The following is a 24,380-nucleotide window of genomic DNA, read 5'->3' on the forward strand; positions in this document are numbered from 1 at the left end:
TAACAATTAATTATTTCAACCGCGTCGTTTGAATTAATACATTTGGGGTCCAGCTTCGTATGAGCGTTACTAACTGTTCCTTTCCTTTCTCTCTCTTTTCACTTCTTGTTTTTCCTGATTTTGTCTCTCTCATCAACAGTTGCCCCAGCGTACCCTTCTCCACGCTAGAGCCGGCTTCGCGCCCCTCTTGTCCCCCCCGGTGAGCGTGCGTCGGTTCGGAGCAGAGCAGCAGCTGACGGACGTAACAATACGTTGTTCCCGGTGCACGGTAGCACTATGTGTCGCACGACTAGAAGGAGAGATTACCAGAAGAGAACCGCCACGATAAAGCGGCATCTCCGATATAGAGCGACCGGCCGTTACACGGGACGCGCGATGTGAGCCCCCTTCGATATAGGATATACCAGGTAAGACTCTTAAGCTCGACTCAATCGAGGGAGCTCTTGTTTTGATCTGCTAGCTGTGTGAAAAGTCAAAGAAAGAAAATTAAGCAAGAGTGCGATCGTTTCTCGGCGTCACAAGATGAAATTTGATCGTATAATATTTGCATGATATGGTGCAAAGTGACAAGTTCATTCATAATTATATTGTTAAATTTCTGGAGAAATTAAAGGCTGTTGAAAGTTTTGCAGAAAGAATGTTTATTGTCAATTTAATACTGTTTAATGCAATTTAATCTTTTGGACGCTAGAGATATATTTGTGGAGTGATGTATAGTAGTTAGATGAATAGAAAATTGTTTTTAATGTTATATAAATAAATGTGAAAAACGACTCGACAGATATAAAAGTATGAAATACAATTGACAAATGTTTAAATTAATTTGACAATATTAAAAAGCATCATTAAAGATCTAAAACGATAGAAATTTTGACTCTTTTAAGGGCACATTTGATAATTAAAAAAATATTTTAGCGGAATAATCGATATAAAGTAAAGAAGCAATATGTATAAATATTGCAAATATGTAATATAAAATATTTTGACGAAAACATTTGTGCGATTATGTGTTAATTAATTGTATAAAATGTAGGTTGCTGGCGTTTCATTTTCCGCCGGCTCCTGATGTACCGCAAAATGTATACAGAGAGTTGTTTGCGGCCTTGATACTCTTAGTGAATTATAGATCCCAAAGAGGGATGATATTTTCATATAAATTGCCAACAGTTCTCCCTACAAATTTCTATCGATTGTTGCACGATAAATATGTAATATATTGAAATATACATATCCGATTATATAGCACAGAAAATGTTTACATGACGCTGTTGCGCTCGCTCTATCTTCAGAACTTAGAACTCGCAGTATTATTGATCGATCGCTTCTTCAGTTGCACGAACACTAACGTGCAAACTAATCGTGCGAAAACTCGTGCTCAAATCTTATAATGGGCATACTCTTATATACACACATATATATATATATATATGGTAAAACATGAATATTTTACAAATATCACTCTTGGTTTCACGATAATGTACTGGTTACAACCACGCAAGAGCGATGTAAAAACAACCGGCGCATATCGAGTTAGTATTATCACCTTTGATTACGCTTTTGATTTTAATGAATTCAGGCTACAATTATGTAAATTGCTGAATGAAGCACATCATGAAGAATGTCTCATCACGACTATGTTATTAACGTGCTGTATTGTATGTTCTCGGAACACTTTAATCTAACTTTGGAAGATTAAAAATATATGTTCAAAAATTATCTTTAATCTTCTAAAAAAAATAAACTTTAGTATTCCCAGAGCATGCATGCATATATATATATATATGTATTGCATACAGAATGTATTATACATTTTATCTCTTATAGATCTGAAACCAATTATAAATAAGGATCAAATTACATAAATATATGCACATATACACTTTTTTTCTCAAAAATATAATTTATAATGTAATATCGGATATTGGTTTTATAATATTAAGACAATTTAGGAAATTTCACGCATTGACGTTCACTATAATTATATAATAACGCATCTAATATATTGAGCCAAGTTTAATTAGGTCGAAGCTGAAATTGATATAAAGTCTTATTAGCTTTTATATAGATCCGCCCCTGTGTGTATCGTAACATGTCGTCACGGAAAAGGAGGAAAAGGGGATTAGAGCTTTACCAGGAGTCAATGATCCGCACACAGGCATTCCTCTCTTCTCAGGCTTCGCTGACAACGAGCGAGGTGTCTTGTCAGATACTTTCTCATCTGCTGTCTCGTTGATCTCGTTGACGTTCTCTCATTATACAAGTATATATTTCTTATAAAGTAGTATTAGAAGTGAACTGGAAGTCGTCTTATATAAGCATCATAATACACAGGAATTTTATCAAAATAATGAAGAAGATTGAAGAATATAATATATAGAATATTACAGAAGAGGATAAGGTATTTGTCAATTCTGCTTTTTTTCGATCCGTTCAATTTTATGAGCTCAAAATAAAAAAAAAGTTAATAAGTTTGATTACAATTTGAAAAAAAGCACGCCCGTTCTTTGTCGATTCTTCGTCTTCCCTTAATTGGTGATCACGCGCGATCTGAAGAAGTTCTCTCTTTGATTACTATTTATGGACTCGAAATAAAGAAGATACTCTCAGAGGGTACAATTAAAAGACACAGTAAGTTCTCCTTCTGTCCTCGTCTTTTCATAATCGGCCAGACAACAAACTTCTCTTTTGCTACTCCTTATGGATTATGAAGTGAAGAAGAAATTTAAACGCTGTATTAAAAATAAGAAGACCCTCCTCCGTGGCCTCCTTCTGCCATCGATGCTGTCGATTTCCTCTCTTCTCGGCAATCGAAGAAGTCTACTTTTCACTTCTCTTCATGTACGAGAAAAAGAAACTTGAAGTATAATAGATTAAAAATTAAAGAGAGACATGCCCTCCTTCGATATCGACATTTTTCTCAGTGAAATTCTGCTTCAAGGAGCTCTTTTTCTAATCTGATCTATATCCAGCTGATTCGCAAGATAGTTCAAGGAAATTCACTTTCCAAGTTTTCTCGTGCATACGTGGGAGTAAAAGATGAAAAAAACTCAAGAATCTGTTATTAAGAGATCGAAGTTAATGAATGATTAATCTCGTTTTCTCGCAGATAACATTTTAAAAATAAAAATATGAAGATTCCTGTTCCAGTCTTCGGGTTTTCTTTTCACGAGGGACTTCCGTCCCCTCTGGGACACGTGAGTCAAAAAGAGGTCGCCTCTACGTCGCTCTTACTCTTCTGAAGAAACGAGGAGAAGAGAGGTGAAAACAGCGAAGAGAGAAGAAGAGAGAGACGCGAGAAGAGTAGGGAGCAACGCACACAGAGCCGGAGGAACCCGGAGGAGAGAGGTTCTGTTATCCGGTCGCGGTCCTCTCTCCTCTCGATGGTGGCAGGTCAGTGTTGCCGCGCTCGTGGCCGAGAACGGCCGTCGTTTCGCCGGAGAACGTGTTTTTTCTCTGCCATCTACCACGCGCGCACGCGGGGGTGCGGAACAAGGGCACCTCGTGTGCCCTCTACGAGCGACAAGAGTGCGTCCGCTGGCGGCGGCGGCAGGCGACCCGGACGATGAGTCACGCGACCCCGGGAGTAACACCGCCGCCGCGAAGCGACGCCACTGCGACCAGGTATGCGCCATATACTCGGTGCTATAAGAGGGTCCGAGAGAGCCGCTTCCGTTTGGGATACGATCGTGGAGGAATTCTCGCGCCGGAAACCTGGCACGAGAATCTTCCCGCCATACAGTGAAACCTTGTTTACTTCATCTCGCTGCGAATGCGTCTACTATATCTTATCTCTTTATTTTGTTGTAAAAAAAAAAGTAAATAAGTCTGACAGATTGAAAATGATAATAAATTAAACAGATTAACAATTTAATAAATAATGTATAATTAAATAATATTTCAGTAGTTATAAGTAGTAGATAGTAATTGTTTAAAAGAATAATTGATAATTTAATAGAGTCAAACATGGTGAAGGATGTAAAACAAGGTTTTACTTGATATATTTCAGAAACGTGAAATTTCGTACATTGCGATATACGTATATATTATGTAATATAAACAGAGTAATATGAATACAATACTTAGAAATATAAATTAGAATTGATAAAAAAATATATTTTTAGGATAGTGAAAAATTCCTTCATCAATGTTGGATGAGGACATTTTTCATACACACATCCTAAATATATATTTTTCTATCCAATACTAATTTATGTTACAAATGAGATAATATTTATAATAAATTTAGATATTTTTATTAAATATAATTACAACACATAACCAGACTTTAATAGAGTAATTCATGTGCAATTCAACGAAAAACATGATCTTAACCACTGGGTAAGCACATTTTTTAGCCTTAAAAAATATGCTTATTAATAAATTAAATGCAATAAATTAAAGATGTGTATAATCATTCAATAAATAATATATAATAAAATAATATAAGTAATTATGAAAAATAATAGCCAATTATTAAAAAATAATTGATAACTTAATAAAACTAAACGCGGTGAAAGATATAAAACTATACTTGATATGTTTTCAGAAACATAAAACTTTGTACATTATATGTATTATATATATATATATACAAATCAGAATCGGTAGATAAATGTATTTTTATAATGATGAAAAATCTCTTCATCCAACATGATAATGTTGAGCATATTTCTTAAGATTGTAAAAAATGTGAGTGCGATGGTTAAGAAAATATTTATATTACGTTGAATTGTACATCGCAATTATTCTATTACTACCATTATCTTACCTTTAAATTAAAAAGAGATAGATTTTACTTTTAAATTAAAAAAGAGATGGAGATGTCAATTAAAAATTTATTAACGACGTTAGATATTAGAATTCTGGTTATTAATTGTGTTATAATTACATGTTTGATAAAAATATTATAATACTATAATATTTTTATAATTTTTACAATGTTATCTAGAATGCAATATATCTTTTCATTAGCATATTAAAATTTTTAAATTTTATTAATTATTATAAGAATTATCATTATTAAGCATAATACATGACGTTCTATGATACACGGGAAAATCAAAGTTACCTCCGACTGTATGCGGCTTAATTTTTGGAGCGTTACAATCTCAAGTCGACTTCGTTGTAACAAGTCAGTAGGGATCACAGATCTCTTCTTTTCCTCGTGATAGCTTTTTCTTTTTACAACAGGTCGCGGTCATGGCGTCACGCCACGTGAATCGCGCTTCGCTTCTCGCTCTGATACTTTGCACTGTTTAACATTGATCTTTAACTCTTTTGTGCGATAGGAATTTCCAAAGTGACGCGATTATGGAATTCACTAAATTTTCAATAATTTTCAAACGATATCTTTGATCAGTTTCAACGATTATTCTGTTTGAATTTAATAGAATTGGTAATTCTTTTAAATTTAAGTCTCTGTTACCTGGATTATTTTTTCAGTTCGCTCTTGTTATATTTATTTACATTTGATTCTGCACAAGAAACATGTGAGGATAATTTTCTATTTTACTTGTTTAAATGCGTAATTATTTAATGGCTGTAACAGGGAATGTTGTCCGCATTTTAAAACAGAATTGTAATTAGTATATCTAATTTTTAAATTATTTTTTTAATCACAATGCTATTTTTTATTTCCTTAATATAAATATTTTTGTTTGAGACGTATTAATAATTACAAAAGTCCAATATTACGTGATCATATTTTTGGATAGCTCTGCTTCAAACATGGCACGAGAATACTGAACCGGGACCAGACGCGCGTATGTCTATGTAAATATGTAAATACGTATAAACCGAGGCAGGAAACAGTCGAAACCCTCTCTCCGTTTCTTTCGGCAAAACGAGAACAGGTTTCCTACGCGACGGCTTTTCTAAAATCTTCGGAATGTACCGCCTTCGGATCTTTCCATTCACAGGTAGTTGATTTAGGATTTATCTATACGCGATAATTACGAGGAAAGCCATTAAGAGATCGAGAATTAATTACGATACCTTTTACGAGTTTCCTACGTGTATTATCCCTTACATTTACATCATCACCATAAAGAATGTAAAGTGTGTTCCGAGGATGAAAAGCGATGTCGTTTCGCTTTCTTCGTCATTCTTTTATATTTTTAAATTCTTAAATTAAGAAGGGACGATTTTTTGTTTAGATAGAACTCAGAATTTTTTATATATCTTTAAATTTTTTAAATGTCAAATTTTTATATAATTATTTTATTAGAATACTTACGTCTTTAAAATACGGCACTAAAAAGTTGTGTATCTTTTTGAATCTACGTATTTGCAAGATCACTAGACTTATGTGTGATCTCATTTCTTGAGTTATGCAGATTTTATGAATACATATACATCATATTTGTATTACACAGCTTTTCAACATCTGTGAATTCAAGAATCATTCTCGATTGTCGGACGTGACATCCTCAGACACCCGGTATTTCCCGGTCGTCTCCGTCTAGTTCGTTTTTCCCCGAGTAATTCTGTGAAACTCTCCTTCTCCCTTTGTATTTTTCTCTCTTTCTCTTTCGCGCTGTCCTTCTTTCTTTTTCTTTTCTCTGTCTCTCTCTCTCTCTCTCTTTGGCGATGCACCTTGCACCATAAAGTCCGACTCGTCGGCGTCATCGGCTTGTGGCAATGTAAAGTGGCCGTGTACGCTGAGGCACAGTGCGTAAGACAGATGTTGTCCTCGTGGAGCAAATAAAATCGAGGGAAAAGGAAGCGAGACGATGACGACGACGACGACGAGTGACAGTCTACCGTTTTGTTCCATGCGTCCATTACCTCTTGCCTCGTTCAAGTAAAAGCGAGAAACCCAACCTAGAGAAAACACTGCGAGTTCTGTGCAGGGACTTCTTTTCGAGAGAATAATTAAATGATTTAAACGAAAACATCCCTCGTCACATTTTTTTTCTCTGCTAAGATAAAAACTAGGAGGATTAAAAAATGCAAATATATTTATACAAATATTTGCACATATATTTATTCATGTGTCTTTGTTTTCAAACTTGTCTTTAAAATCAACTTCTGCTCCTACCTTTGTATTACGTAAAAGGAAAGAAAATAAAGAGCTCGCTGATGAAATGCACTCGGGAATTGAAATTTTCATGTCGCGGCCGGCACTCACAGTGCCGTTAAGCAACGGTGCATCGTCTCTTCGCCACTGCATCGCGCTGCATTGCAGCGGAATTGTTTGAGGCGCGCGGAAGAGTGTGAATAATCGTTAATCCCGCGAACGATGAGTTGTATCGATTCAACGGAGTAATAATTCCTTAGCGACGGAAGCATTGAACTATAGTATACGCGTTTCCACGCATGTGATTTCGCCCGGTCAATGCTGGCTGCATTTCGAGTCATTGCACTTTCTAGCGGTCGTCGATCTAGCGCTTTCGTTCTTCAAACTTGAGAGACTAACGCTAATTACGAGTCAACTCTCATTTAGATGTTATCAAAAATAATGCGCCAATCGTATCAAAATGGTTGTTCTTCGCGGCTTCGTGAAAAATTTATTAACGCTCAATAGATGAGGAATCAATTTATCTAAGTGTTAATAAAAATAATATAACGCCCATATAAAGTAAATCAATTGTTTTCTCTCCGCGTCTTTATTAACGGATTAAGAGTGGATTAAGAATAGGTAGTATAATGCATGTTCGGTTACAGCTGCAAAGCGGCGGTCTTATATATGTTAAGTTAACGGTATGGTAACGGTCATACGCGGATGTTAACTGCGATGTTAACTGCGCGATCTTTAATGCCGCCGTAATGGTTGGGCCATTACTCAAATTACTTGCTCTTGCTATTAACTGTATGAGAGATGCAACGCCGCTGCAGTCAAGAGCATTTCGATCTTCGATTAATTGAAGAGCATATTCCGTCGATCGACCTTCGCAACCATCGAGCGATTACTCTTTGAATTTTTTATTATCACGTATGAAAGATATATTATTATATTATTACATCTTTTATCATCTTTTTTTAACTCTTAATTTAATTTATTTTTATTTTTATCATTATGATGTTCTAACATGATGACGCAAGTAAGAGGCTGCAACGTGAATCTGAAATTTTTACATTTGAAGATAATTACATTATATTTAATTAATTCACTTGTGCGATTTCTTAAAATGTATATACTAATTTTTTTAAATGTATATCCTTATATAATAATAATGATTAGCAATGCGACGTTTTAATCTGTGAAAGCGTATTAATGTTTTAATCAATACATAAAAGATGTAATCATGCATTGAAATGATTATCTTATCATGACGTTCACAACGTGGCGATCACCAGATTAATTGTACGGGGGCGCAATTTCAGGCTGCTTCCTGACGGCAGGAGGGTGGCGCAGGCGCGAGACTTTCGCATCCCTTTGAGAGGGAAACTGACGTGGTTCGGCGGCAATTTACGGGGGGAAGGATCAAAGTTTCCTTCAGTGTTTTCGCGCACGTCGAGCACTCGAGATCATCGCGAATTTTCGCAGGATGAATCCTCGTGATATTTTGACTAAAAATTCTTCGACAAGTGTTGTGTCCTTCGCGAATATCTATTTAATCTGTTCGATTAACGGCGATGTTACAACGCGGGATTAATGAGATTTTTAATGTATATATTGCTCACTCAATCTTTATAATTATCTGCCTGCGATCGAAATATAATTCAATTATTTTTGGACTTGACTGTCGTCTTAATTTAGCATTAGTTGAAGACAAATCGATAACATGAAGCCGGTCTCGTGGGGCGAGTTCGATATTTTTCTCCATTCTGAGTGGAAACGAAAATTGCATAGCTTGATACATGATGTAAACAGTGAGCAAACGCTTTGTGATGTTAAACGCTTCGAGATTTCAAATCGGACGAATTTTGCACAGCTTGAAATAAATTTATGTTCCAAAAGATACTATCAAATATTCTCAAAAGTTTTCAAGTATAAATGCTGCAATTCAAAGAAAAAAACTGACTGTTGATATTTTACATTTATTAATACCTTCTGTAAAAAATATATATTTTCATTTAAAAGAGGTTTTTTTCTCTTAAAAGTATAAACTATTGCATACAGATTTCTCAAGCTGCACTGCTTTAATAATCATGAAAGCAAAGATTTTTTTCTCACTACCTTTTGCACTTGTAAACTAATGAAACTCGGAATACTCGATGGTCTGCAGAGGGAAAGTTGACAGGTGCAAATATTTATAATAGTTCGCGATATTTTCAGCACGCTGATATGAAAGAAATAGACTCCGAATAGCGATAGCGGGTGTTTAGCGGCGCGCGGTTTCCGGGACCCGGTGAAGCGATCGATAGCTTTATCGGAATCGCCGCGTCCGGTGTATCTAAAGAAAGTGTCGGAAAAAAGTATGCAGCTACTTTCCAGCTTCATGGGTCGCCAGACGACGAAGCGAGCAGCTTCCTTAAAAAAAGGTACGTCGCGTCGCGGATGAGTGCGCCCGCGTTCTCATGGAGCCACGTGACATTAATCAAGTAGTTCAGCACGGGAGGAGAGGAAAGCGAGCGGCAAAAATTTCCACGCGTGGAATATACAAAAAAAAAAAAAAAAAAGAAAAAGATATTAGAACTGAAGAGGTTTGTTTGACGAACCGTCATGTTAGGTGAAGAGATCTTTTCTGATTTTCTCTTGCAAAAAAAGAAATTAACAAACCGAATAAATGACCGAATGATAACAAATTTTACATTAAATGAATAAACGTATCGATCATTTAATAAATGCGTAAGACTACAGACCATGCATGGTTTCATATATCACACTTTGTTCTTCTCTAGTAAACAGAAAAGGCGATCAAGTTTTAAATTGCAGGATATTTTATGCTATATTTAAACTGCGTGACGTAATATGAAGATTGACGGAATATCGGAATATTTTGAAAATCAAGTCATTTTTATTCTCTCTCCTTTGATTTTCGATGTTTATGAACAGTTTGCGTCATATGTTGCGAGTATAAATACCACATATTAGTTCCATGTGACATGATAAGACCGATACATGTTGACCGTAACGTTTAAGCAAATTATTAAGTTTCTCTACACACGCGTGCAGAAAATATGTGGAACGCAGCGATAGAATATTAAGGTAAAGCAGGCGCATGATCTAATAACTTATTTGATCGATACCCTCGGAAGTGTCTATATAGCGTTAGCATGAAGCTATGCTCACGCGATGTGGATGCTCCGTGACCAGTTTTGTACGGTACGGCGATCATCGAGAGCATCGAAATCGGTTTTCGTGGAACCTCTATAGAGATCTCGTGGGTAACTATCAAACATCTAATTTCGAATTCTACTCAATTTGCAACGCACAGAAAAGGCACGACAAGTTTGTGTCGCCGATTGATACGTGCGTAAGAAAAGACACGTGCGATAAATTTTTACGTGAATTTCTAAATATAAATTTTATCGGTCTACGCACGTGGAGTCTCATGTTTATTTTATCGATTTTTATTCATCCATATAATAAGGACTTATATTCTACTGTTGTTATCGCGCGCGTTCTTCACGACACGCTAACGAGTACTTCGCATATCACGTATATATTATAGGAAAAACAAAGAGCGTGATTCGCCAAATTCAATCTGCGGAAGTAATTACTCTTGGCACACAGTTGTATGCGACGTCGAACCACATGAAAGGTTGTAACGTTAATTCCACCCTGTATGCGCTTCCATAATGTCAAGGCCGCGTCCTGAATTATCATTCTTGTCTTCCAACTTGATTTGTCGCAATGAAATCAATCGTTACATTTTATGTTATATTGAAAGAATAATAAAAGACACTGCTAATATTATAAATAATGTATTCAGTTAAAATTTAATGAAATGTTTTTCAAATGAAAGTGTCAAGGGCCTTCTTTTTCAGGAAGGTTTAGAGATCTAATGATAAAGCTTTTTTTATGATAAATGGTGAGCGAAACTTCTATTTAAGGATATTCTCCTAATTTTACTAATTGTAAGTATTCTGTATAAAATATATTTACAGAATATGTCAATAGGAACATAATTTGAAAAGCCGAAGAAAAACGATCGTTAGACGAGACAGGCTTAATAAATGGCTGAGAAATTTCCGCAGGGTATGTCGCGTGGATGCATTTCTCAGAGTGCATGCATTTCTCCGCAGCAATAATTCTTACGCGTGACACTAGTCCTAGCTCCTTTACCGGTGCATTGATTGATATGCATCGCGAACACAATCCGGAGAATTGTAAATTTCCTTTAGACTGTAGATTACATACCACTTGAATTAAATAAAATTCAATTAACTCTCAGGACAGACACTCTAGCAAAAACTCAAAGAACGTCATGATCAAAAGAATAGACAACAAGAAAAGGCAATAAAATAAAAATAATGGAGTACGTAAAATCGTACTAGTTGCTGTAACTTGGTAGTAAAATGTGAAAATTCACGGATATAAAATACTAGGATTATCCTCTCCAGTTAATTAAGTAATAAGCCTTCGCATATAATTAGCAGTCAGTAATAGAAATTCAGACATCACTGCAGGTTAAAGTCTACCTTCTTTTCACGTTACTTAGCGTTAAATGCGGTCGTTTAATTCTCACTTTATGTTTATCTCAACTGCATTCTGAATTGCGTTTAAATTCTCTTTACGGTAGATATACATTATACACGTCGTACGTTATATCTCTCTAACGTTGCGGATATATTTTCTGCTCCTCAGGAAAGCGCGAATCCAACGGAGGCGGGAATCCTGTTGGTAATTGGCCGTCTTCGACGGGGGGTCCGGTCAGATCCCTTAACAGTACCGTTTGCGGCAGCGGTGCGGCGGGGGGCACCAACATGACACCCGACGATCCCGCGCCCGACGAAGAATTTGCCCTCGCCGTCACGCAAAAAGCACAGGTACGGCTGCTTATCACCTACAAGAAAAAGGTTTTTTGCTCGGTCAATAAGCCAAATAATAAATTCTTGATAGCCAGACGACGCGTACGCCGTTTCTTTCATGAGTCATTTCCTCGCTCCGTCGAGAAATAGGCCAAGTAAATAAATGTTCCTTGCGCCTTCTCGTCTGTGCATATTTTAGTCAAGACCTTTTATAAACGTGTTGATATGCAAATGGCAAAATGCTTATTCTGAACTAATATTCTTTCAGTTTTTGATTTATTTATCATAAAAATTTATCAAAACAATTAAAATTAAGCTCTAGATTACACATTATTATATTGAATTAAATCCATGTGGATTATGCAAGTCGCGCGGATATATTACTGAAAATTATTATAAAAATAATTTATTTAAATTTTTTTTTCATGACGTGTTTGAGATGGAATTTTAAATTAAAATTATTTATAATTCGATGAAACTCTTAAGGGAAAAAAATTTAAATAGTGTATGTATGTATATGATACAAACTCAAATACTATTTCTCGTGTGGAATGTCCCTCGAGCGCAGGTACGTATATAATTTCAATGACCGCGATGTCCTCGTGCACGGCGGATATTTTTCAAAGGAACGCGCGAGTTGAATCGTCAATTCCGTAAAAGCGACTGAGCACAATACTCCGTGAAGAAGAGGAGAGCCGGAACGATGTCCCGGCAACATGTTCGCGATGCATACAACGTACACATCGTTGAACGTTCTCTGACGTCGTTATGGCTATTGTCGTAGAACTCAATGATTTTTTACGTTTGCTTTTGTGGTTTTGAATTCGACCTATTTAAGCTTCGAGTGGGGTTTGTTCAAGAAAACGTGACGGTATTTATTCAGCTGATTCTGTTATAAGCCTAGAATTATATTATTTATTGATTTACCTCATTTGAATTTTCATTTTAATAGAATATCTGTTATTTATGTAATGATAGAGAAATTATAGCGCGAGAAAGTTTCACAAAAGAAAAATCAGTCACAGAAAATTTTTATTTCCTGCAAAACAATGCAAAAGAAATCTCACATTTTTAATAAGAAAAAAAAATATAATGAACTGGAGAAATTTATAAGAATTGTAATTGGAATAACTTTAAATGTATCTCTTTGCTTGTCGAATTGTGCAGCAGTAATTGTAAATGTATGTAGTTCCGTTTCGTTGCTCGTTGATGTTTCGTGTCGATCAAATTGAATTTTGAGAAGAAGAAACTTCTTTCACATACGGACCATGTCTGAAACTGCGTACCATATAAAGATTATCATATGAAAAGAGTATTCTGGAATGTAAAGAGTATTCTTGAATTTTATTCATCTTAATTTTAATATATCATCAAAAATAATTTTCAAATTTTTTTAAAGAATTTAAGCTCTATTTCTTTTAGAAAATTTCGCTAATAAATTCCAAAATAACATACTGAGAAAGTTAAATTTCCTTAATAAAAGATAGAGCGAATAATGACCCTTCGTTTCTTGATGATAGCTCAACATTTTGCCGCTTCAAAAATACTTCCGGTAAAAAAGAATTTATCGAAAATTGGCCTAATTAATTTTCTAGATATATTCTAACAATTTTTAGATATCTAACATATGTATAATATATTATTATCATATTATAATATTATAATTAATAATCACATATAATCTAAGCCACTTTATTTTAGAAAAAAATCGGTTTTTCAAATTAAATAAAAGATGAATAATTAAACACCTACGAAGACTTCATGGAAATTTATGGATGCAGAACTGAAATTATAATGTGGGAAGTCATTGAAGTAATGCTTTCCGGCATGGAACTTGTGGGATTTCTCGAGCGATCTTTATCTCACTCTTTTCTACCGAGAGTAATTAACAGTCTACTTGAAAACAGAATCTTTCAAGATAAAATTTCGAACACGTGCTGTATTTGAAAGAATAAGTCGATCGCGTTTGAAAAAGTGATTTGCATATATAAAGATTCATTAGACACAAGTTTTCGATGCAATCTTATTGAAACTTATCAACATCGCCGTATTTATCGCATTATAATCTAATTAATGCGAGAAAATCAATCTTAGAAAGTGCTATTTTCTTCATAGATACGGCACTTATCTAAAAGAAATCGATGCATTTTGAGTCGTTTTACGCAGAGGATGTTTCACAGAATTTTTTCTATAATTAAGACTAGCGTTTTAGCGTATAAACGTCATAAATTATGATGCAAGAGTAAAATAATTTCGCCGATGATGATATTTATTTTGCTGTAATTTCATAAATGGGAAAATATAGCTCTCGACGAGAAACACACTCATCGAGACCCTTTCGGAATATTTTACGAGATACGATACGCTTCTCTTAGCATTGGACAACTTTCCAATTAATGAAACGTTACTTGACGGAACAGGTTGAATTACTATTGCGTAAAGACGCGTGTTGTATGCAACAGCGATCTTGCGTCCTCGAGACGAGATCGAGAAGTGCGTCGAGGTATTTGATTGCGTTAATATCGCTCTAGTTAATTTTAAAAACGGATCTCACTCAAGTTACTTTAAAGATATAAAATAAATACTGCGAAAATAATCTCTTATAAATTATATTTTTAAAATTCTTTCACATGTTGTAAACATTGTAAAAATTTCTGCAAAATGTCTTGATTATTATATTTGTTAATTGTAATATTGCAATATGACTATGTTATTATATATTGGATATCGAAAAATTATTAGAGCGCATTTAAAGGATTAATTAGGCCAACTTACGATAAATTCTTTATTAACTTTATCACCTTTCTTGAAAGAACTTTATTTTCATCTTTATGTAATGTTATCCAAATACTTTTATTCAGTATCAAGTAACATTTTCTCTGTCTATCTTCATCGAGAGATCTAAAATTTCATAAAAAAGAATCGTAAAAATCTTTCATTTCGAATGCTTATGATTTATTATTCAACCACGAGGTTAATGACGTTCTTCGGTGACGTCAGGGAAACCTCTTCGGCGTTGCACGCGACGTCGCGTGTAAGCACGCAGGAATCATGTCCTACATCCTAGCAAGACGAAGATACGACGTCTTGGACGTGTCGCGTGATATTGCTTTCACTTCGCGAATCCGAGGACAAAAATATTTTCCGAGAATATTCTGAAATTGCGATATATATGTTTTACGAATTTAATATCTCAAGGTAAAATGTTGTTAATGATATGCTGTGAGTTAATGTGCAAGAGGACTGTCACATTGCGGAGTTTTTTTTTTCACTAATGTCTTTGTACCTTGCACTGAATATAAGAATGCGCCGAGTGCCCTACGTCTGCGTGGTATATAATTTACGAGTAGTAAATATTAAAGGGAAATGAAGAAACAATAAGAATCTTATATTTTCCATTCTCATATATGTGCGGATAGTTATAATTGTACAATAATAAAATTGCAGTAGCTAAATAAGAAATTCTAATAATATACTGTTAAGGCAGAAAAATATATAATTAAAATATATATTCTTTAAAATATATGTTATTTTTTTTAGTTTTTGCTTCTCACATTTTTATGATTGTTATTTTTTCTTAGATAAATTCTTGTATAATGTAAAAGAAGAAAATATTTAATTTAATATTTAATTATTAACCGTAAATTTGAATTCAAAGATACTAAATATGTTTAGGATACGAAAATTAAAATTACTTGATACGAATATCACGATTATATAGCTGAAGAAAAAGTAATCTCGAATTAGATCGAATATAATTAAAATAATTCTAAATTAAATAAATATATTAATTAGAGTGAATGATTTTATATATGCCATAATAAAATTAAATGGAATTAAATCAATCAAATTTCGTGTCATGCACATTATCAAGAATTAATTATCTTATCATAGGTGGCAAATAATTAGCATTGATCATTTGATCGTCATTAACATTGATGTTAATACAACATTTTGAGCACGTTATGCGACTCGATTATTGCCGGATTAATGCGATGGGAAGGCCCCAGCGTCTTTATATTTATTTGATACGTGCAAATGGATGCGCGCATGAATACATCAGATGAAATATCTTCTTGCAGAGAGACGCAGAGGCAATCCGCACCGCTCTGTATCTCGGAGTGGCACTCGCGATCACCTGGATAATAGGAGCGACGGGACTGTCATTGGCGTGGCTGGTTCTGGTCCTGGCATTGGCAGCAACGATCGTTAAGGCAAGAGTGTCTCGGCTCCTTCAGACGGAATTGCAACACGAATTGGCCAGGTTACGTAGAAGACGGGCTTTGTACAAAGATGAAACCGCTGAATGGCTCAGTCTGCTCCTCAATAAGTGGCAAGTACCGCTTTCAACAGTTATCGATGACCAAAGAGGCTAATTGCGAGAAGGGAACACCTGGTATATGTTAATGTACCATCTGCTGCATGTTAATGCCGATACATGTCACTTTGAGTTGGTTACAAAAGCGTATAATTATTGTTAAATCAATTATTACAAAAAAATCATATCTCAACATTTTCTTTTATTAGTGTTTTTAAATAGAAAAATCAGTTATTCGATTAAATCGAAAAAATTAAATTGATATATATTTGTTATATCAATTTATACATTAAATTGTCTTTATTTTTTTTTAAATAATAAAAATATTTTCAAAGACAGAATGTTACAAATGTAGTATAATAAAATATACATATATATATTATTGCTATATATTGCTCTTAAACTCATAAAGCATTTTTTCGTGTAGCTACGATAAACGGTAATACATTATTAATATATCTGAATATATATATATATAGCGATTGTCCTCGTAACGGATGGGTGAATGAACTTTTCGTTTGAGAACGAGTACTACATATTGTAAACATACCACATTCCTACCGCACGTGATGTATAGATGTAGCCTTTCACGTTTCTGCTACTCGTGCCGCGAATAAAATCCTTGTCGCTGCTGCTGACATATGTTGAACGGAATAATTTGTCGATTCTAAAATTGACGTGATTAAATAATATTATAATAGATTGTAAAAAGTTGTTGCTAGCTGAATTTAAAATCAGTTTTAATAAAAATATAAAAAAATTGAACGAACATACATACATACATACATATATATTTATTTATTTGTTGGAAATAAAAATATTTATAAAAAATCTTTAAAAATTTTGAAATTAATTTTTTACTTGAAAAAGAATTTCAAGATTGCAAAATTTTGGTAACACTTATGTATATGTATATACATATATGATTGCGCACGATCCTTTCTTCGTTAGTTATTAGTGACTGAAAACGGCTAATGCGACAGACGGGAATAGGTATAGAAAGAGTGCTACTTATTTGGATAGTTGATAGACCTGTTCAAGCATTCCTGAACTGCCGGCTGCGCGTTCTCACTGGGTAGCGAGAAAATCTACATGCGGGAAAAAGCGATGAATTTAGCGCGACACGTTATATATATATATACATGCATGGTATATGTGCATAAAAGAGACAAACGCGATAATCACTACACTGACGTTTATTTGATTATGTATAGGAAACATACGACGATTACAGAAGAATTTCTATAGACTCAAACATTTCATAGGAAATTGCTAAATAGAATCTAGAAAGCCTGTATAATAACTCGCAAATAGAACTTTAATTCTGTACACGTGCGGCAATATTCTGAAACTGACATGCTTGAAATAGTTTACATACAAAACAAAAGTTTTGTTTAGAGTTTTCACTTGGAAAAAATAATATAAAATTAAAAATATAATTTCTTGAATAGTTTCTTGAATAGAAAATTATAAAATATAAATATTTAGTGTAATAATAATATTTAAAAGAAAAGGAAAAAAGAAAATATATGATATTCTAATATATATTTCTCTTTCTTTAACGAGGCAATATTTAGACGGAGAATGTGAAAATGTCAAAATTGAAAATAACAAGATGTCAGTATATCCTAAAAAATGACATGTGCGTGGGCACGTACTAGTATACCTATTTGTAGTTTCGCTTTTTAATTTATTCATGAAACCGTGTGGGCTGTCAAGTATTATACAAATTGACTCGTTGTCGATGAAAATGGGATGTTATTAGAGACAAACTCTGAAAATAACCCGCTTCTGATGGTATCGATATATCAGTACACATTTTTCATGCTTAAAAGAGTACTTTATCGTATTAAATTTAGCTATTCACTTAATTAAACTGAATATTTAATCTTATCACGTCTGTCTCCGAAATATCTATATGCGGGCATCTAATATGACTGGAAGAATGTAAGAAATTAGCAGGGATTAAAAGTATTTTCTTTCTGCGATATGGGTTTAATAAATTGAAACGCAAAATACGCGAATAATATATTTTAATTAAATCCAGAAATAATAAAATGGACATGCGCGCGCGCATACCCACACACACACACAGATTATAATAGTAAATTACTCTCTTTCTCTCTTTCGTTTACATATCGAATATTATTTTCGTAGGTGGAGATTCAGCGCTGCCAGTATTTTTTCTCTGGCGAAGGAACGACTGGAGCCTCTTCTCAATGAAGCTAAACCAGGTATACTAGGTAAGGACATTATTTAAAAATAATCGATTTACAACTATAAAGAAAAATCTATTATAAAAATATAATCATTGAACGCTTAAAGGATTCCAAATTACTTCGTCGTTGGCTCTTAAGAGATCCTCATTATTCAGGTCCATTAGAATTACGCGAACTCACTCTCGGCGAACAAACACCGTGCATTACTCGCGTGAGAACACTCGATTGCTGTAGCGACGATGACCTTCCCAATGGACATCATTCCGGCCAGGCTAAACTATCCATCGAAGCGGACGTGCGGCTGGACTGCGAGCAGTTCCGCATGCTCATCACCACGCGGCTGTTTGGTAAAGGGTGAGAGATGAAGCTTTCGTTATTAAAAATGCTCAAAGAATATTTAAAAGATATTTATAAATATCTCTGTACTTTATATTGTCACTTTACGCAACTATTATTTTATCTTCTGCATTTTATTCACAATCTTGTTGCAATTATTCAATATTATTCAATATTTATTATTATTGATTTTGTGTTTAGAATGCTTTAAATTTTTATTTGGAACTACTCTAAATTGTTATAATTAAGATTTACTATCGCGCGAATGCTAAATTGAGTCTCTTTATCTGGAAAAGTTTTAATAATGCGTCTTTAAAAATGCCTTATGATAGCGTGGGGATGGACATCGATCTGGCAGTGGAGAAGCTGTCGCTATCGGGCACGATCGTAATTGATCTAACATTGAACGCGTCGGCGCCGTTTCCACATGCGACTGGACTTAGCGTGAGTTTCTTGGAAAAACCGGATGTCTGGTTCAGTGTAAGAATCCTGCGAGCGGTGCAAATGATGGAGATGCCGTTGATCAAGACTTGGATTCACGCGGTGGTCACTGACGCTCTGGCCAGCTGGCTGGTCGATCCGGGTCATCTGGAAGTAAATCTGAGGGCGCGCGAGCGACCGGGTCCTGGACTAGATTCCATGACCAATTCCGTGCCTCAAGGAGTGCTCACTGTTGTTCTGTGCCAGAATGGATGTCCTGGTAAATGTTTTTTTAAAACGATTGTCTGTTTTATTTGCTAATATGCGTTAATTGTATTATTTTTGAGTGAAAATTAAGAATAGAAAATTAAAAATTTAAAAACGCGATTATTAAAGTTTCTTCTAACATGGTCAATATAATTAAATCGTGTGCGTTTTACTTATCTCGTTAAACACGCAATATTATATTATGATCGATGCGAAAATTATTATGAAGCCACTAGAAAGTACTTAATGAGTCTTTCTCCAGCGAATATCGCCGATGAAGTGAGATGGCTCGTGGTAACAGTAGGCGATCAAAGACGAATCACCTCGAATTTGAGCTCCACGTGGACCGAAGATGTGTCTTTCTTAGTTGGGTCATTGGACAATGAGAGGATCACTATCAAATTGAAAGCAAAGCGGCTCGTTAGTACCATCACTTTAGCGCAATTCGAATTGGCGTTAGGAGTTTACGATTGGGAGAACTCGCAGGTGTAAGTAGCATTGATCGCATTTAATTATAGAAGCTTTATTAAATATTAAGTCTCTTATCGAACATATTAATGCATTTATTTGAATTTGACACAGCGTTGAGACCGTGTTACAACAGAAGAAACCATCTCGTAATACCGTTAACATTCCGAACATCAATGCACGATTAGAGTACACTACTCTTCCACATTTGGATCCCGAGTTACCGCAGCCAGAACTTATTACCGATAATATGCATCTTGCAGGTATAGATACATACATACAAATTTAATGAATAAGATATAAATCTAAAAGCAACTGAGAAAAAGTATTTATTTTATATATTGAACTTATTCAAGTTGTACTAGGAACACGTCTTTATAAAATATCCGATATTTTTTTTCCGCGATAATCAATATGAAATGTCGTATGGAATATTTTCAGTGCCGCGAGACTTTTGCCACAAAGCGCACAAAGCAGGTAAATCTGATTGAAATATCGTGTGACGAATGCGAGTTTGAGCATGATTATGCGACATTTTTTTATTTAGTGCGTTGTTTAATTTAGATACGCTTGATTATTTTACTGAGGCATTCAATGGATAGTAAAGCTTTCAAACATATCAAGCCTTATATTTTATTTTTTCCTTTTTCGTAAAAACTCGTAAAAGTTTTGGATGCATTTTTTAATAATGAATAAAAAATTTTATTCCTAATACATTGTAATTTTCAGGAGTACTGGTGGTTTACATTCACTCCGCTGACAATCTCAATGGTGATGTTGCACAGTGTAATCCTTATTGCATGTTATTCAATAATCGAAAAAAGGTAAATCAATTTATTTATCAAACATATATTTTTACACTTTGAAATTATATTTTTGTGCAAATCATCAATAAAATTTTTAGGTTAAAACAACGCATTACATTCGTTCAACTACATCCCCGGTTTGGGACTGCAGAGCGCAATTTTTGGTTCAAGATTACACTCAAGTTTCACTGAGCTTTGTCATTTATTCGTGGAACATAGCCAAATCGATGGATACTGACATGCTTGGATTAGCGATGCTATCTCTGTCTCAGGTAATCTACATATTTTTTTTACAAACTAAATGATTCAGCGAGTTAAGGTAAAATAAAGCTATATAATTTGTGAATTGAGATCAATTTAAATATATTAATTAAAAATTACTTTATTCTTGCATTAAACCCTTCAATTAATAGCACTGTTTTAATCATATATTGCGATATCACTGAAAAATAACGTTTTATTAAAGGATGCGACGTGGATCGTTAGAAAAGAACTTACACTCAGCGGCTCCAACATGGCCTCCTCCATGACAGTATCCGTTCTTTTTTATCCTGTTAAAAGCATACAACAAGTGGTTAGCAGTCGTAGAAGCAGCATAGTTCCGACCACGCTGGATGACGAACCAAAAATGAAACGGAATAGTCTGCCATGGATGCAACAGGCTGTAAATTTATTAGAAATCTTGTATTTTTTTTTTTAGAAAAAATGTTTCAAAATCTTCACCTAAAATATTTAAAACATTTTCAGAAGTTACTATTAACGCACAAGGATGTTGATCCTGCTTCTTCTGATATATCAAGTTTACTATCCACTGGAAGTGGTTTGATGGAAGTGACGCTATTGCGTGCAAAGGATCTCGTTGCGAAGGATCTGAACGGTTTCAGCGATCCTTTCTGCGAACTGAAATTAAACAATGAGACAAAGTATAAGAGCAGCATAAAAAAGAAAACGCTGAATCCTTGCTGGGATGAGAGTTCCATCATGGGTTTGCCGAAGACCGGGGAAGCTTTAGATATCGTAATTTTATACATTTTTCTTTTTCGTGCGTTAAGATTGTCATGGAAGAATAAAAAATTAAATGATTTTTTAATCAATATTAGGTGTTATGGGATCATGATACTTTTGGCATGAAAGACTATCTTGGGAAAGTATCATTGACTCTCGATGATATCAGAAAACTGTCGAACAGCGATCAGTCCCATTGGTTTCTGCTCAAGGAAACTAAAACGGGATCTATAGAGCTGAAAATTAAGGTCTTATCGGAAGAATGCGAGGTAAAGCGCTTACAATAACACCAACAGTAACATCTCTTATTATGACATTTTTATCTTTTACTTTGCCGTTTTATTCTCGCTAAAAATTTCAATTCGTGATCTATTCATTCTAGACGCAAAGTACATACGCAACCAGCAATATCAGCGACAATTCTTCTCGTCTAAATATCGAGCCCGATTCCTTGTCGAGTATTGTGCGAAGGCCTTCCATGGAGAGGTCTAAAATACGTCTGCACTTGGACCCAGTTATACCACCACCGCCTCCACCACGCACTGTCACTCTCTTAAAGCCAACAACATCTAATCAATCTGGTAATATCCACATCATTTTTCAATGCTATATAATAAATATTTTTTATTAAATATATAGTTTACTTATAAAATTTTAATATTTTTTTTTATAGATAAGGCTAGCGTCACCAGTAAAGAGTCCAACGAAATAAACGGAACGTCGAGTTTCTGGATTCCGAAACCTATCGCGGAATCCTCCGCTGCTTCCGTCGACGAAGCCGACACCACTAAAGTGATTGCAGAAAGACGGTCTTCCCATCACAGTTTAACTCCCAGTCCCGAACAGAGCTTCGGCAAAAAGTTACCACAGTACAACAGCTTCCGCATGATGAAACAGAAGGTAAACACGATCGAATAATCATGATAAAAATCTCAAGGTTCAAGGTATTTCGTATAATTGTAGGTGAAGAGAGGTTTAAAACTTCGTAGATTTCGTTCGGAAGTTACTATAGAGGATAAGAACGATAGTAAGGGTATCACGTTAAGTTTGGAACCTCGAGGCGGTGGAGAAGCCGACGCCACGGAACTCCTCTCAGAATCCGGTCTGGCGCACGCAGTGTCGCAACCAGATATGTTAGGCAGAATAAGACAGCCCAGTCCACGATTGAGATTAAGGCCGAATGGTTAGTGAATGTAATATTAAAATATAATATTATTGTGTTATTTTAAAGTAATTTTAGTATGGATATTTTTACCGTAGATCTTTATTACTCGTTGATTTAAACTGAAAAAGTAAAAGCTGTTAAAATAAAATAAAAATATATTAATAAGTCCTTTTATGGAAAAAAATATAATTGGCACTTTTGAAAACTTGAAATTAAAATATAAAATATAAAAAATTAAACAATTTTCAGATTTAAAAATTGTCAACGGTACTAGAGAGAAGTATTCCGGAGTGGAAGGAAAGGTTCTTCAGGCACAAGGTCTCCATGTAGCGCACATTGCCCAATTATACTGTCGAGTGAAGCTTCAAACGTAAGTGTATTTAACGTTGACAATGAAAATTTGAGCAGTTAAACAAATTGAAAATCTCCAGGTGCGCCAGTCCGGATAAGATTGTGTCACCAAATGGCGGTAAGACTATCGCGAAATCGCGGCTACTACCAGCTATGCCAAATCCTCAGTTCAGCATAGACTTCCATATAGACGGTGATAGCGTACCGAGACAAGCTTTGCTGATATTTGAGATCAGGAGTGCCAGTAAAGAATTGCTGGCTAGTCGACGCATAACTTTACACGAATTGCTAGGTATATTTTTAATATATATAAAATATATATACTTAATTAAATGTTATGTAAAATATAATTTAATGGGATATATATTACATAACAAATAATTCATATATATATATATATATATATATATATATATATATAAATAAATTGAGATTTTTTTAATAATTATGTATTTTTTGTTTTAATTATGATGTAATTATATTATGTTCGAACTTATAGGAGTGTCTGCAGCTAGCGATGAGATTCACACATGGTTGGCGCTAAATAATGGCGCCTCATTGGAAGTACAAATTGCTCACGGAAAGGAGCTTAAGAATAAGTCGACAAAAAAGTTGTTTCGTTCTTGGTCGGTACATCGGATAGGAAAAATATGAGATTTAAAAAAAATTAAATTTTGCTGTTGTACATCCATTTAACATACACATAACACTGTAAGACTAAAACATTTTGTTCTTCGAGGCAGAATCAAATTTCGAGAAAACGAATTCCGTCAACATTTTTTTGCGTAAAAGGAAATAGGCAAAATTATTTTTACAAATGATATACATATCTATTTAAAAGAACTTATTATATCAATTATACATATCTATTTAAAAGAACTATACAGAAAAATTCTTGGAAAGTTTTTCTAGTTATACATATATATTAATAAGACTTCAACAGCATTCCACATAATGTTCTTCAATCTTTTTGTATGATTATATTGAAGAAGTTTCATATTCTAATATATAATTTTTGACAAGATAAATTTTATATATATATATATATAATATATATATGTACATATGTATATATTTATACATATGTATATGTATGTATATTTGCGTGTATATGTTAAGTCCTAATTTATGTACATTTAAGATTTTTCTAACATTTGCAGAATATA

At 34.4% G+C, this 24,380-nt stretch overlaps 1 protein-coding gene across 7 annotated transcripts; it reads left to right on the forward strand.

The window, feature by feature from the left end:
* The first annotated feature begins 267 nt into the window (after positions 1–267).
* Positions 268–24,154, forward strand: LOC140666696 (uncharacterized). Of its 7 annotated transcripts, none has more exons than XM_072894160.1 (21): positions 2,176–2,398; positions 3,148–3,390; positions 11,696–11,877; positions 15,942–16,192; positions 18,335–18,420; positions 18,552–18,750; positions 19,065–19,432; positions 19,682–19,907; positions 20,002–20,150; positions 20,329–20,364; positions 20,617–20,711; positions 20,792–20,965; positions 21,160–21,357; positions 21,441–21,710; positions 21,794–21,967; positions 22,081–22,279; positions 22,372–22,598; positions 22,662–22,881; positions 23,113–23,233; positions 23,295–23,506; positions 23,714–24,154. In XM_072894160.1, exons 2-21 carry the CDS (start codon positions 3,381–3,383, stop codon positions 23,866–23,868), a joined length of 3,552 nt encoding a protein of 1,183 aa, XP_072750261.1. In that variant the 5' UTR covers positions 2,176–2,398; positions 3,148–3,380; the 3' UTR covers positions 23,869–24,154. The 7 variants fall into 7 exon arrangements, with proteins under 7 accessions (XP_072750264.1, XP_072750261.1, XP_072750263.1 ...); XM_072894158.1 differs by lacking the exons at positions 2,176–2,398; positions 3,148–3,390 and adding exons at positions 8,443–8,610; positions 9,221–9,426; XM_072894163.1 differs by lacking the exons at positions 2,176–2,398; positions 3,148–3,390 and adding an exon at positions 268–407 and having other exon boundaries at positions 23,714–24,153.
* Positions 24,155–24,380: the final 226 nt, after the last annotated feature.

This window comes from Anoplolepis gracilipes, chromosome 6, assembly GCF_047496725.1.
Source record: "Anoplolepis gracilipes chromosome 6, ASM4749672v1, whole genome shotgun sequence".
NCBI classification, from domain to species: Eukaryota; Metazoa; Arthropoda; class Insecta; order Hymenoptera; family Formicidae; genus Anoplolepis; species Anoplolepis gracilipes.